Here is a 15,365-nt window from a genome sequence, read left to right as displayed (position 1 = left end):
TTTGTTAATGTCACCAGGGACTTCCATGTAGTCAAATCTAATTGGTCCCTTTTTTTTTTAAGATTTTATTTATTTATTTGACAGAGAGAGAGAGATCACAAGTAGGCAGAGAGGCAGGCAGAGGAGGAGGGGGAAGCAGGCTCCCTGCTGATCAGAGAGCCTGATGTTGGGGCTCAATCCCAGGACCCTGAGATCATGACCTGAGCCGAAGGCAGAGGCTTAACCCACTGAGCCACCCAGGCACCCCTAATTGGTCCGTTTTTAATCCCATTACTTGACTTCTTGGCAGCACTCGCCAGAGTTGGTCACTCTCACTCCTTACTGAAATGCTTTTCTCTTGGCTTCTAAGTCGCCAGTGTCTGATTTTCTACTACTGCAATGGTGGCTCCACTTGTGCTAACCTGTTCTCACCTAGTCCTGTGGTTTTAAAAATTTATTTATTTAGTTTGTCTTGGGAGGTAGAATTTAGTGACTCATCAGTCTGCACGTAACACCCAGGGCTCATTACATCACACGTCCTCCTTCGTGCTCATCACCCAACTACCCACCCCCGATCCCTCACCCCACCACAACCCCGCTTGCTTCCTAGAGTTCAGCGTCTCTTACGGTTTGCCTTCTTCTCAATTTTCATCTTATTTTATTTTTCCTTCCCTTCCCCTATGTTCATCTGCTTTGTTTCTTAAACTCCACATGAGTGAAATTATATGGTATCTGTCTCTGACTGACTTATTTCACTCAGCATAATACCCTCTAGTTCTATCTACATCTTTGCAAATGTCAAGATTTCATTCTTTTGATGGCTGAAATATTCCATTTTATTTACACACACACACACACGCACGCGCGCACATCTTCTTTACCCATTCATCTGTCAATGGACATCTGGGCTCTTTCCATATTGTGGTTATTGTGGACAATCCTTCTAGAGACATTTGGGTGCCATGTGCCCCTTCAAATCACTGTTTGTTAGTCCTGTGGTTTTAAATACCAAAGACTAATGTCAGGCTAAGTTGGGGATTCTTTATTGTAATCATAAAATTTACTCCAACCCTGACCTTTTTACTGAGCTCCAAGTTTATCTATATTTCCTGACACCTGCACTCAGATCTCCAATAGGCTATCTCATTTAATACAAGCAGAGATGCTTTCTCTCCAGTACTCCCCATCTCAGTAAATGGTACAAGCAGTAATCTAGCTGCTCAATCGGATACCTCAAGTCACCTGATAATTCTTCCCCTACCCTGATTCCACATATCCAATCTGATCCATCAGCAAGTCTACTTGCTATTCTTCAAAAAATCCATCAATTTCTTTCCATTGTCACAGGGGCATCCTAATTAGCTTCCATTCCTGACCCCCAATAATTAATCCTCCATACAACAGCCAGGATAATCTTCTAAAAACACAAACTTTATCATGTTACTCCCTGGCCTCCTTTCCAATGGCTTGCAACTATACTTAAAAAGACTAAATTCAAAACTCATCTTGTCCTGTAAGGTTGTACAATGATCTGGACTTGGTCTATTCCTTCAATCTGGTGGCTTAATCTGCACTGCATGTAATCAAGAAAAATGTATAAAACATTACTGTCAGCAATACCATTAACTGTTTCAATGATCAAACCAAGACAACATAAAAATGGAAGTAAAAAGTTCTATTAATGCTAATATCTGAAAAAGTTTATTGATGTGCATTCTACAATTATTGTACTTCCTCAACAATGACTATAAAAATTGAAAAAATAAATTTCAAAATTAGATCACTCATGTATTTTCCTTATCAGATAATTTGAGAATGATTTTATTATTCACCTGCCCAAATTTTTTTTTTTTTTTTTTTTACAAATATCATGCTCCCTCAATAAAAATGTTGATTCTTGCTTTCCTTCCTTGCAGATCTGTTTCATCAATGTGCAATTAAAGCTTTGGAAATGTGTTACATATATATTGTATCTTTAAAAAGGTCAAGAATCAAGTTTCAAGGTGACAAACCAATCTGTACAATGGCTATTATAAAAACATATTGCAACATGTGAATGCCTTCCCTCTCCCTCCACCAGGGCCAGCTGCTTAGAGTCCCTACTGTTCCCTCTATTCAGCTGTGTTCATTCACAATTCCAGTTTCTTTTGCATAGGAAAGGAAAGGAAAATAAATCTGAATCAGAAATGAGACAGGAGTTTAAAAAACAGACTATGTTTCAAAAACGTAAAGTCAACCAGAACATTACGGAATCCTTCTAAAAAGTTATGACGGAAATCTGGAACTCAACAAAGCACAGCTGAAAGCAGTGATGGAGAGAGGGAGGAAGAGACAACATTTTTGTTAATACTCTGAGCTGAGATGCCTCGATTAACATATGAGTCAAACTGTATACATAATTTTGTATGATTTTCCACTCAATAATGCCATAATTTTTCCATCATTTAAAAAAATCATAAATATCACTTATAATAGTTTCATAAACTTCCATTTTACAGATATGCCATAATTTGATCATTACTCTATTTTAAGACATTGTGTTATTTTCAAATTTAATGATTTAAGTTATAATATCTATTTGTTCTTTTACATAGAAATATCATTGTCCTTATTAAATATTCACTGATCTATGGACAAAGAAAAGACTACAGTACAAAAAAAATAAATAAACAAACCTGGTAACGTTAGGAAGCTCTGAATAAAATGAAAAACAAAAGGAGAAACTGGAGATATTTGCCAAAAACCAATAAAAAATTAGTATCTCTCATGTATAAAGAGCTCTGGAAAAAAATAGGGTCCAAACAATGAACAGGAAAAGTAAGCTGATGATTTATATAAAATACAAATATCTAATAAAATATGAATCCAGTTCAACACTAGCAATTCAGATGTTAAATTTTAAATGAAAAGTCATTTTCCATTTATTAAATATGAGTTATTCATTTAATCATTCACTTAATCATTCATTTACTTTTACTGAAAACACAACGCTAACAACACACATCAATTTTTTAGTATATGTGCTGCCGAAGCGAGCACGAACAACACACATCAAGACAGACACTTGCATATACTGCTGATAGAAATACAAAAATATAAATGATAATCTTTTGGGAAAACAACATGTATCAACAGTTTTAAAATTTCATTCATCCAGTGATTTCATTCATCATCCAGTGAAGAACTGGTTATCATGAAATAATTCAATATTAGAGAAAATGCTTTATACGCAAAGATCTTTATCAAACTGTTTAACAACACAAGGAAAAATTTACATTATGTTTATAAAGCAGATATAAGGCTATTTGTCCTACATGTCTTGTATGTTCAAAATTACTAAAACACCAGAAGGATATATATACTAAAATAGTAATCTATCCTGAATGGGAAAATTAATTAAAAAAATTTTTATTTTTGTGTAATTTCCAAATTTCTTGAAATGAGTATGCATTATTTTTATAATCAGAAAGCAAAGAGAATATCTATTAATGTTTCCACCTCTTCATTCAGACTCTATGTCCCCTTAAAGGAAGACTCCTTCCCCTCTATATTCCCAGTATCTGTATTGTACTTTACAAATAGTAGGCTTTTAAAAGCTACTTGTGGAATAGCCAAACTATGGAAAGAACCTAGATGTCCATCAACAGATGAATGGATAAAGAAGATGTGGTATATATATACAACGGAATACTATGAAGCCATCAAAGGAAAGTGAAATCTTGCCATTTGCGACAACATGGATGGAACTAGAGGGTATTTGCTTAGCGAAATAAGTCAAACAGAGAAAGACAACTATCATATGATTTCACTGATATGAGGAAGTGGATATGCAACATGGGGGGTTTGGGGGATAGGAAAAGAATAAATGAAACAAGATGGGATCGGGAGGGAGACAAATCATAAGAGACTCTTAATCTCACAAAACAAACTGCAGGTTGCCGGGGGGAGGAGGGTAGGGAGAGGGTGGTGGGGTTATGGACACTGGGGAGAGTATGTGCTATGGTGGGTGCTGTGAAGTGTGTAAACCTGGCGATTCACAGACCTGTACCCCTAGGGCTAATAATATATTATATGTTAATAAAAAAATAAAAAATAAAAACAAAAATAAAAACAAAAATCAGCCACTGAAAAAAATAAAAATAAAAAATAAAATAAAAGCTACTTGTGGAATGAATTAATCTTTAACATCTACTTTAAGGACTAGTTAGCAGCATACCACAATCCCTCTCTCCAGAAACATCGACTTTTACTGTTAGAAGCTGACATAAATTTGAAAATAAATTTCGAGAATAAGAACCATACTTGAGTTCTTTCAATAATGAACTGTGAGGAACGTTTTAGTCTAAGTAAAACAAATAATCTCCCTAAGATGATGGCTAACTATGGGACAATTTCCAACACAAAGTCTTTTCTTCTCCTTCTTTCAAAGAAATGATACAACCAAAATGAAGCCAAAATACAGGTAGCAATGGTCAAGAAGCAACATAGAGAGAATGGCTTGGCCAAAGATGAGTCCAAGATCTTTAAAACCTCAGCTCATCATTCTAAGATGAGAGTTTATACACATTTTATTAAATAAATTATGAACGCCACTACAAATGGATGAGATGAAGTTTCTACAAGATTCTGCTTAAAGAAAAATCACCGTTCAGGAAGGTCTATTCTTTTTTTAAAAAAGATTTTATTTATTTATTTGAGAGAGAATGAATGATGGGGAGGGGGAGAGGCAGACAGTGAGAAGCAGACTCCCCTCTGAACAGGAATCCCTATGTGGGGCTCGATGCTGGGACCCCGGGATCATGACCTGAGTTGAAGGCAGACACTTAACTGACTGAGCCACTGAGGCACCCCGAAGATTAATTTATTCTTTCACCTTGCCTGACTTAGAAGTTATAGCAGGATGTAACCAAGGACAAGGTAAGTCTCTGAGGATGATAAATAATGGCTTATTATTAAAATGGAGCAAAATCTACTCCATTTCTTAAGTAGTTTAATAGCATTTAAAGCCCCAGATAAATTCTATTGAACACATAATACTATCAAAACTCACTTGGTATCACAAATTTTGATGATTTCTTGCCTGGTACAACACAGCTGTTACTTTCATAATGACTATACCCATACTCATAAATTCACATTTGCTCTAATACCACTTATAACTGATTACTTCTACTGTTATCACTAAGGCATGGTTTTTTTCTACTCATTATCTTTTCTACTCACACAATTATACCTCCAACCTTTAAGCCAAAACATCAACTTTTGGTTAAAACTTTATTGTTTGAAAAGCCTTATGGTAAACAATTTGGGATATTTTTATTTATGTCAGATTATAGGTGATCAACTCCTGGATGGCCCACGTAGTGGTAACAGAAAGTGTTTATACAAACAACAAGACGTACGAAGCACATTCACAACTAATTCTAGAAGAATTGGTATAAATGCAGAACTCACCTGAGTATAGAAGCCACTAGCTGCCTCTAGGAACAGAGAAAGGTTTGCCTGAACTTCACTCCGATTCGGGTTTGCTCGATTCTTTGCCTGGCCTTGTAGTGTTGTGATCTGATTCTTAAAGGCATGATTCCAGCTGAAAACAAAATGTAATTCTATTTGGTATAGCAGTGACTCACTGGGCAGACACTGGTCCCCCTGAGAACAAGAAAGAACTGTTTGTTATAACACACTAGACAGTAAACCTGCATTAAAGTTATTCACTTATTTAAATAACTTTATGCTCCTCTTTGAGCAAGACTACACATGCAGCAGAATCCAAGCGACCTTAGTAGACACTTACCAGTGTTCGAATAATCACACTGTGGCTTCAGTTATTAATCTTTTAGAGCTACTAGAGTTAAAGCCTATTTAGGAATCCCAGTACAAAATCAGAACTACAGTGGCAAGACCAAAGTAAAAGTAAGCTATTAACAAATTGCCATACATTATGCGAAGAAATAATTCTTTTTGAAAATTCTTCTTGAAAATACTAAGTCATATCTCTTATTTCCATAAAATCTATTTCCCACAGCACTCTGTTCTAATTCTATTTAAGACTTTTATTTCTCTTGGGGTTAATATTTTCTTGAGAGCTTGAAATATAAGTTCATTTTTTGACATTTCAATTCTGGCTATTTAAAATAGGAAAAAACACAATGTTGAAATATGGCATGCCAAAATCCTATTATAAAATGTCTTTCATTAATCAAGCTATATACAGAATCATTTTAAATTCAGTTATGGTGAAATACAGTCATTCCTTAACTTGGAAACCACAGGAGGGGAAAAAGGAACTAGGATGGAGAATATTAGAATTGCTTCGATTAAAGGAAGCAAACACAGATAAAAGGTCTACAACCTACCTGGAAAGTACCTAATTCTTTATCAACCTCAACTCTGAGACTCAAGAGCACTGGGTATTTTTAATGGTTTATGAGGACAATCACTCCCTCAGCATTTCTGATGATATTTTATCCTTGACTCTAATATCATGGAAATGGAATCTGAGTGGCTGTGATTAAGCTCTCTTATTACTAGAACTCCTAAAAATATAAAGTATCTAAGAAAGGTATAAAAGATAGGAAAAACTAATTTTCACCACAACTTAGGGTAATAGCCATTTCTGAATAGAATATTCTGAACTGATTTTTAATTTTCCATCAGCCTAATATCCCTGCTCCAATTTATAAGGCAAGGCCTTCCACAACAGGCATTTATTTACTCACTTGGGAATCTGGTCATCTGCCATTTCACCTCTCATAGAAAGAACAAGTAGAATAGCCTAAATATACAAAATCTTTCTTTAGTCTTATTAGGGGAAGAAAAAATAAAAAAGGAAACACCTACTTATTTTATCAAAAGAAGAACTTCCCTTACAATGCAAACACATTTTTCTTCGGGAGAAATTTATAGAATCACATTTACCAGAGATTTATCTAAAGCTCACTACTGAATTTTTCAAGCCATGACTTAAAATGCAGGACTGGCTTAAATGGCTTAAATGCAGGACCGAACACATACAGAGAATCCAAACACTGTCTCTTAGTACCTGAAATATATATATAGAGATTTGTTTTTATGATATGCCCTAAAGACGTTAAAAACATTCAAGTCCAAGCACTTCTCCTCCTGTCACCCAAGACTATCTGAAGTAATACGAATGGTTAAATATTTGGTTCAAAAACCCACAAGTATTACAGGTATTAGAATTTCTTCTTTCACTGAAAGAGCTTACTCTGAGATAGGTTAAGAAGAAATAACCAAATCATTCCTTTCTATCCTAAAGTCTTGGTAATACTCTTGATCTTACAGGGACATCCCAAATGATAATACTTACAGATCCTGTTCTACTTTCTTGTCTAACGCGTATTCCAAATCAGTAACTAGCATTTTCTGGTACAGGTCCTGCAGAGCCTGTCTGGATGTCCAGACCTCAGCCGGACCCAGCTTAGAATCTGAGTAACAAAACAGACAAAACAACAGAGAGACAGAAAAAAATAGATAGTTAACATTATACCACACCAATGACTCCTTTCCTCTCCATTTCCCAAAGCAAACACCTGCTTTAGGTAGATACCACAGACGGCTGCAGAAGTTTTATACCACTATATTTTCAAATAACTTTCACCTTTTGGCTAATGACTAAATCTGGTTCGAAATGTTTCTGAATTTGTCTTTTGGCTTTGAAATAACATCATGACGTGAGAAAGGCGAAAAAAATGAATGGTGTACTCTTTGCTTTAGTTTAGACTTCTACGTATTCATATCAGAGGAAGTCATTTGCCTCAGAAGTCACCCCATTTAAAATGATGGACCGCTGAGATGGTCTGTTTACTCTCAGAACTGTATTTCTTTCTCCAAAGCAGCTTTTTTATTTTGAACCATTCTCACAACTGTCCTTACAGAATCTTCATGTCTGCTCACAATCCAGCAGCTGTTTACACACTCTGCTGTCATTCCTATTCTCTATATATCAACCCAATAAAGCCAAACAGTGAGGTTATATTAATGATTGGTAAATTTCTTGCCAATAAATTTTGTGAGCAATCCATACTTGCCATTTCATGTAAATAAGAATTCATAGCAGACACTGCCTGAACTGCTCAAGAGGCCAAATGAGAGAGTAGGTGCAAGATGAAAGGAAGTCATGCTAGGACTAAATGTAATACCCAACTGGGGCCATACTGTCTGCCAGAGTCCTATAAGACACTTCAGCTTTTCCGGTTACTAGGCTTATGAGTGTAATAACTGATAGTCAGCTGCATCAATAGAAGACCTAGTAACAGATATTTCAATTAGGCTTCTGGTTACATTTAATATTTTGCAACAGCACAATGACAGTTTTTACTCTTCTCTAAGCCTGCAAATAAAATCGGTTTTTGAATTAATCCTCAAAAGACTTTGCTGGCTACAAAAAGCATGGTGTAGTATCAGCTTCTTGGTCCCTTATTAGGTTTTTAATGACTAAATAAACAGATTTATAGATTTATTCAATCTTGTTTCGATTCGACTATGGCAGGGGAAGGATTATAAGGGATCATTAACTCTGATCTATCAGACAATCATTTAAATTACTTAATATCCAAGTTAATGTTCTTGGGCAGTCAAATGTTCCTCATAAAAGCCAAACTCTAAGCCTACTTACTGAGGGTATTTCATACTTAAGAAAAAGTAAAAGGTATAGCTAGCTGAAAATTGCTCCAAGTCTAATTTTTGTCACATAATGCATATTATGCCTAACAGGACAATACAAAAGCATAATACAGTAGCTTAGAGCTGACACTAATACCCATAGTATGGAAGATGATGGCAGTCATGTTAATAATGGGAGGAACTGAGGTACTATATTAAGTAAACCTGTTAAAAGTGCTTTTAGCTTTTTTCCCTCTTTTCCTTGAACAAGAAGATAATGATATTACCCACAAATTCTAAAAACAATAGGACCAACATTAACATTAACATTAGACTGCAATGTTGAGAAAAAGACATCTAGATCCTATTCCTTCTTGACTGTAAATTCTGGCCAGAATACTGTTGTAAAAATTTAACTCTTCTTTGTGGATTTCACTTTAGAACTAAAGTTCTCAAAAATAAGAATGAGATCCTTGTTTACATTTAGGTCACCATATGCTGCTACAGAGAGCACAATGATCACTACATAGTCATTGTCATATATTTCCCAATTTTGGAAAGTTAAAATCATCTGCTCCTTCTAGTGACTTCCAGCTATTCTTTCAAAAACACACTGGTTATTTATTCAAAACAAAAAAGACAAGGGAAAAAAGAAAGGTGGCAAAGCAGCTCACTCAATTTCAAGGACTTTTAGTAGTTTTCCTACAAATATTTTTTCTCAAGGTCTAATTATTATTCAAGCTTGGGGAATATAAACAGGAAGACATGAACCTAATACCCTAAGATGTTTTTAATATGGTATATGCATTCTTTTTTTATGTCTTAAATTGATGATAAACAGTTCATAAAAATTAAATGATTATATGCATTAAGTTAGTTAATATTTAATTCAGTATAGCACAGATTATACAAAATTCTTGATGATCTAAGTAAGAATTCAAAGTTCAAAAACAGTAATTATTAAAAGCAAACAGTAAGTTATCATTCCTCTGGCAACTAGGACAGTGAAACAAGTAAAACAGGGAAGATGACACCCTTCCCTCAATTTAATGGTATAAAATAAGTGTGAAAAACAAATGAGTGAGCCAATACCTGTCATGTCAGCCTTCAGGACTTCTGCCTGCCTAAAAAAAGGGGGAAAAAAACATAGATTAGAAACAAACTAGGCCTATTCAACATAAATAACCCTGAAAGTTAAAAGTTAAATGAAATCATATACTACATAAAGAGGTACAGCACCTCCATATGTGAGTGTCCCTGCTTTAATATCCAGGGTAGCCTAGGTCTTGGCCAATGATGCCATTGCTTAAAAGTAAGTATACATGAATTCTATGAGTGGAGCTCACATTCTTGCTGTTTTCCTCCAAATCTGATTTTAAGATAACATTAAATGGCATTCATTAAACACAAAAATTTCCCTCAAAGCAGCTAGGAAATCCTATGTTTCTCAATTCACTAACCACTGTACCTATTTCAAATTTCCCACTCTCCTCAGATGTTGATTTCTGGTGTCTTCATAAGGCTAGCCCAGCTGCTAAACCCACACAGGCCTCTTCTTCCTTTCTCCGGTGCAAACACTAGAGGCACTGTATCTCTTATTTAAGATCAGTAATTCCACTTCGTCGGCTCTTTCTGGCCTTTATTAAGGACTTCTGCTTCTTTAATTATTTCCTCCCACTTTCAATAATTTTGAAAACTTCCCTGTGTAGGAGATCCTTTAGTATTTTATTTTATTTTTTTTTTTTAAAGATTTTATTTATTTATTTGACAGAGAGAGATCACAAGTAGACGGAGAGGCAGGCAGAGAGAGAGAGAGAGGGAAGCAGGCTTCCTGCTGAGCAGAGAGCCCGATGTGGGACTCGATCCCAGGACCATGAGATCATGACCTGAGCCGAAGGCAGCGGCTTAACCCACTGAGCCACCCAGGCGCCCTCCTTTAGTATTTGAAACATGCCCAAGTTTTTCACAAGTTTTTCAAAACCTCCTATCTGTCCTAGATTATCCTGCTCTCGCTGCCACTTCTTTTCTCTCACATTCTTCAAGAGCTCCCAAACTGAACTTCTGATCCACCTGCAGGAATGGGATCTCTTTCTGGTGTTTTTACCTTACCAAATATATCACTGCTTTCCCACTGTGAGAGGCAGACACCTGGATGTCACCCATGACAACGTTCTTCCAATCCCCTGGTAATCTATCAACTCCAGAGAATTCTATCAACTAAATATATCTTGAATCTGCTGATTTCCCTTTACTACTTCTTCATCTACTCTCACTCAAGTTCTGAACTATCTCTTTCCTGGACTAATGCAAAACCACCAAAATTGTTTTCTCTATATAACTCTTGTCCTGTTTCATACTGTTCTGTCTGCTGCGATCTGAGGGATCTTTTATACAAATCTGAGGGGCTCCAGGGTGGATCGGTTGGTTAATTGTTCATGATCTCAGGGTCATAGGATCAAGCCCTGCCTTGTGCTCTGCGCTAGGTGTAAGACTGCTTCACATTCTTGCTCACCCTCTGCCCTTCCCCCACCTCTAATGAAAAAAAAAATATAAATACAAATCTGATCTTACCAACTGCTCAAATAAGACACTTTAATGATTTCCCATTGCTCTTAGGGTAAAAACTATAATCTTTACTAAAGCGTCCTACAAGGTTCCCTGCACTCTAATTTAGAGTCTGCATTCTCCTTCTACCATTACTCTCTTCTCTCTTTGATCTCTGTGCTCCAGTTACTGGACTTCTGGTCTCTGCAATATGCTTTGCTCCCTTCACATTCAGGCTCTTTGTAAAGAAGAATCTCACCCTCTTTGGTTAATTACTACTCATCCTTTGTCTGAGTCAGACACATTATTTTCTCCAAAAAATGTCACTTGATAGATGAAGGATATTCTTATTTTCTGTTTTTAAAGCACTCATTTTTTTCATCAAAGTACATATCACAGATTTTAAGTGCTCACCATCACAACCCTAGCACACAGTAGGCATCCAATAAATATCTTTTAAGTGAAGAAAGGAAAAAGGATACATCATGTTCATATACTATAAAAAGGTATGTATATAAACTTATGAGATTTCCATGTCTTTTTTTTTTAAGATTTTATTTATTTATTTGACAGAGGGAGAGAGATCACAAGCAGGTAGAGCAGCTGGCAGAGAGAGAGAGGAAAGGAGGCTCCCCATTGAGCAGAGAGCCCGATGTGGGGCTCGATCGCAGGACCCTGAGATCCCTAAGATCATGACTTGGGCCGAAGACAGAGGCTTAACCCACTGAGCCACCCAGGCGCCCCTCCATGTCTTTTTTAAAGATTTTATTTATTTGAGATAGTGGGCAAGAGCAGGGGGAGGGGCAGAGGGAGAAGCAGACTCCCCACTGAGCAGGAAGCCCAATGTAGGACTCCATTCCAGGACTCTGGAATAATGAGCTGAGCCAAAGTCAGACGCTTAACCAACAGAGCCACCCAGGCATCCCAAGATTTCCATGTCTAAAAACAAAATATGACATAAAAGCTAGAGAATATTCAGAGATTCTAAAATTTTTACTGTAAATGTATGTACTTAACTAATACCAGTTGTGAATTTGTTTCATCAAAACATAAGATGAAATTTTTCATTTCTTAACTTTTAAAAAATATATTTTTAAAATTAAGCTTTCAAATAAGAGAAGAGCGTGTTATGAGAACTGCCAGTATAAATAAACAATATAAATAAACACCTATACTTTATCCTCAACCATGACATCATTTCAAATCCCATTATTCAATATAACCAGCTTCACTGTTTGCTTTGGGTGTTAAACTTTTGCCATTAAAACAAACAACTTTCACAAAGTTTGTTGGCTTATACCATTAAAACCTCTTAAGATCATAGAATTTAATAAAGAATATCATATATCCTGCAGAAGATGTTACATACAAACCTAAGAACCACAAATCAAAAACCAGTAATATCCAAAGAATAAAGAGAAAGAAATCCAAGTATATCACTAAAAAAAGGCCAGTAAACCATGAAAGAGAGCAAGAGAAGGATCACAGAAAAATTTAAAAAACCACAAAACAAGTAAAATGGCAACAATAAATATCAGTAACTACTTTGAATATAAATAAATTAAATACTCCAATCAAAAGACACAAGGTAACAGAGTAAATAAAAAAACAAGATCCATCTATATGCTACCTACGAAAGAGACTCATTTCAGACCTAAAGACACCTGCAGATTGGAAGTACAGGGATGGAGAAACATTTATCATACAGATGGACGTCAAAAGAAAGCTGGGGTAGCAATACTTGTATCAGAAAAAAAGAGACTTTAAAATAAAGACTGTAACCAACAAGATATAAAAATTGTGTATTATTTATACACCCAACATGGGAGCACCCTCACACATAAAACAGTTAATAGCAAGCATAAAGGAATTAATCAATTGTAATACAAGAATAGTAGAGGGCTTTAACACTTACACGGATAGACAAATCATCCAACCAAAAAAATCAACAAGGAAACAGTGTTCTGAATGACCCACTGGATTAGATGGATCTAACATATATTCAGAAAAGTTCACCCTAAAATAGCAGATTACACATTCTTTTCAAGTGCACATGGAAGATTTTCTAAAACAGATTACATATTAGGTGATAAAACAAATCTCAACAAATTAAAAAAGATCGAAGTCATACCATGCATCTTTTCTGACCAAAATGCTATGGAACTAGAAAACAACCATAAGAAAAAAATCTGGAAAGAGCACAAATAAATGGAGGTTAGATAAACATGCTACTAAACAATGAATGGGTCAATCAAGAAATCAAAGAAGAAATTAAAAAATTACCTGGAACCAAATGACAATGAAAATACAATGGTCCAAAATCTTTGGGCTGTAGCAAAAGCAGTCCTAAGAGAGACATTTACAGTAATACAGGCCTACTTCAAGAAACAAGAAAAATCTCAAATAAACAACCGAACTTTACACTTAAAAGATCTAGAAGAACAACAAAACTCAAAACCAGCAGAAGGAAGGAATAAAGATTAAAGCAGAAATGAATATATATAGAAATTTAAAAAACTCAGTAGAACAGACCAATAAAACCAGAAGGTGGTTCTTTGAGAAGATCAATAAAATTGATAAACCTCTAGCTAGACGCATCAAAAAAGAGAGGACTCATATAAACAAAATCACTAATGAAAGAACAGAAGTAACAACCAACACCAGAGAAATACAAACAATTTTAAGAGATATTATGGAAAATTATATGCCAAAACTGGACCTAGAAGTAATGCTTAATTCCTGGAAACACATAACCTACCAAAACTGAAGCAGGGAGAAACAGAAAATTTAAACAGACCAAGATTACCAGCAAAGAAACTGAATCAAGAATAATAATAAAACAAAACAACTCTCAACAAACAGAAGTCCAGGACCAAATAGCTTCACAGGGGAATTCTACCAAACATTTGAAAAGTTAGTAACTTTCTTTTCAAACTATTCAAAAAAATACAAGAAGGAAAACTCCCCAGATTTGTACTATTTGAAACCTCCAAATTCATTCATTCTATTCATTCCTGATACCAAAACCAGATAAAGACACACACAAAAAGAGAACTATAGGCCAGTATCTTTCATAAATATAGATGCAACAATCCATCAACAAAATACTAGCGAAACCATTTTCAACAATACATTAAAAAAATCATTCATGGGCGCCTGGGTGGCTCAGTGGGTTAAGCCGTTGCCTTCGGCTCAGGTCATGATCTCAGGGTCCTGGGATCGAGCCCCGCATCAGGCTCTCTGCTCAGCAGGGAGCCTGCTTCCCTCTCTCTGTCTCTCTCTGCCTGCCTCTCCGTCTACTTGTGATCTCTCTCTGTCAAATAAATAAATAAAAATCTTTAAAAAAAAATCATTCATCACAATTGAGTGAGATTCATTCTTGGGATGCAAGGGTGGTTCAATATTCACAAATCAATTAATGTGATATAGCACATCAATAAGAAAAAGGATAAATACCATATGATCATTTCAACAGATGCAGAAAAAGCATCTGATAAGTACAACATCCATTCATGATAAAAACCCTCAACAGGGGTGCCTGGGTGGCTCAGTGGGTTAAGCCGCTGCCTTCGGCTCGGGTCATGATCTCAGGGTCCTGGGATCGAGTCCCGCATCGGGCTCTCTGCTCAGTGGGGAGCCTGCTTCCCTCTCTCTCTGCCTACCTCTCTGTCTACTTGTGATCTCTGTCAAATAAATAAATAAAATCTTAAAAAAAAAAAAAACAACCCTCAACAAAGGTTGAGAGGGAACATATCTCAATATCACTAAGGCCATAAAGTAAAAACCCACAGTGAACAATATATTCAATGGGGGAAAAATGAGAGCCTTTCCCCTAAGGTCAGGAGCAAGACAAGGATATCCACTCTCACCAATGTTATTCAACACAGCACTGAAAGTCCTAACCACCAGCAATCAGACAACAAAAAGAAATAAAAGGCATCCAAATTTTAAGGAAGAAGTTAAAACTCTCTGCGTTGTTTGCAGATGACATGGTACCATCTATAGGAAACCCTAAAGACTCCCCCAAAAAACTACTAGAACTGATGAATGAACTCATTAAAGTCTCAGAATACAGGATACAAAATCAATATATGGAAATCTGTTTTATCTCTATACACTAATAATGAAGCAGCAAAAAGAGAAATTAAGGAAACAATCCCATTTACAACTGTACCAAAAATAATAAAATACCTGCAAATAAACTTAACCAAAGCAGT

General features: G+C 35.8%; 1 protein-coding gene across 9 annotated transcripts in view; it reads right to left on the bottom strand.

The window, feature by feature from the left end:
- The window catches only part of SMG7 (SMG7 nonsense mediated mRNA decay factor), a 95,218-nt gene that overhangs the window by 30,560 nt on the left and 49,293 nt on the right, over nt 1-15,365 (bottom strand). For 8 of the 9 annotated variants that reach the window (XM_047705684.1, XM_047705688.1, XM_047705685.1 and 5 more), the window contains 3 exons: nt 9,697-9,728; nt 7,310-7,427; nt 5,434-5,566 (listed from right to left, as the gene is read on the bottom strand). In XM_047705684.1, coding sequence (XP_047561640.1) covers nt 5,434-5,566; nt 7,310-7,427; nt 9,697-9,728 — 283 coding nt within the window. The remainder of the gene's footprint in view (nt 1-5,433; nt 5,567-7,309; nt 7,428-9,696; nt 9,729-15,365) is intronic. The other variant, XM_047705691.1, reaches the window with a different exon arrangement.

Source organism: Lutra lutra, chromosome 15, assembly GCF_902655055.1.
Source record: "Lutra lutra chromosome 15, mLutLut1.2, whole genome shotgun sequence".
Classification (NCBI taxonomy): Eukaryota; Metazoa; Chordata; class Mammalia; order Carnivora; family Mustelidae; genus Lutra; species Lutra lutra.
This window is presented reverse-complemented; position numbering and strand designations above follow the sequence as displayed.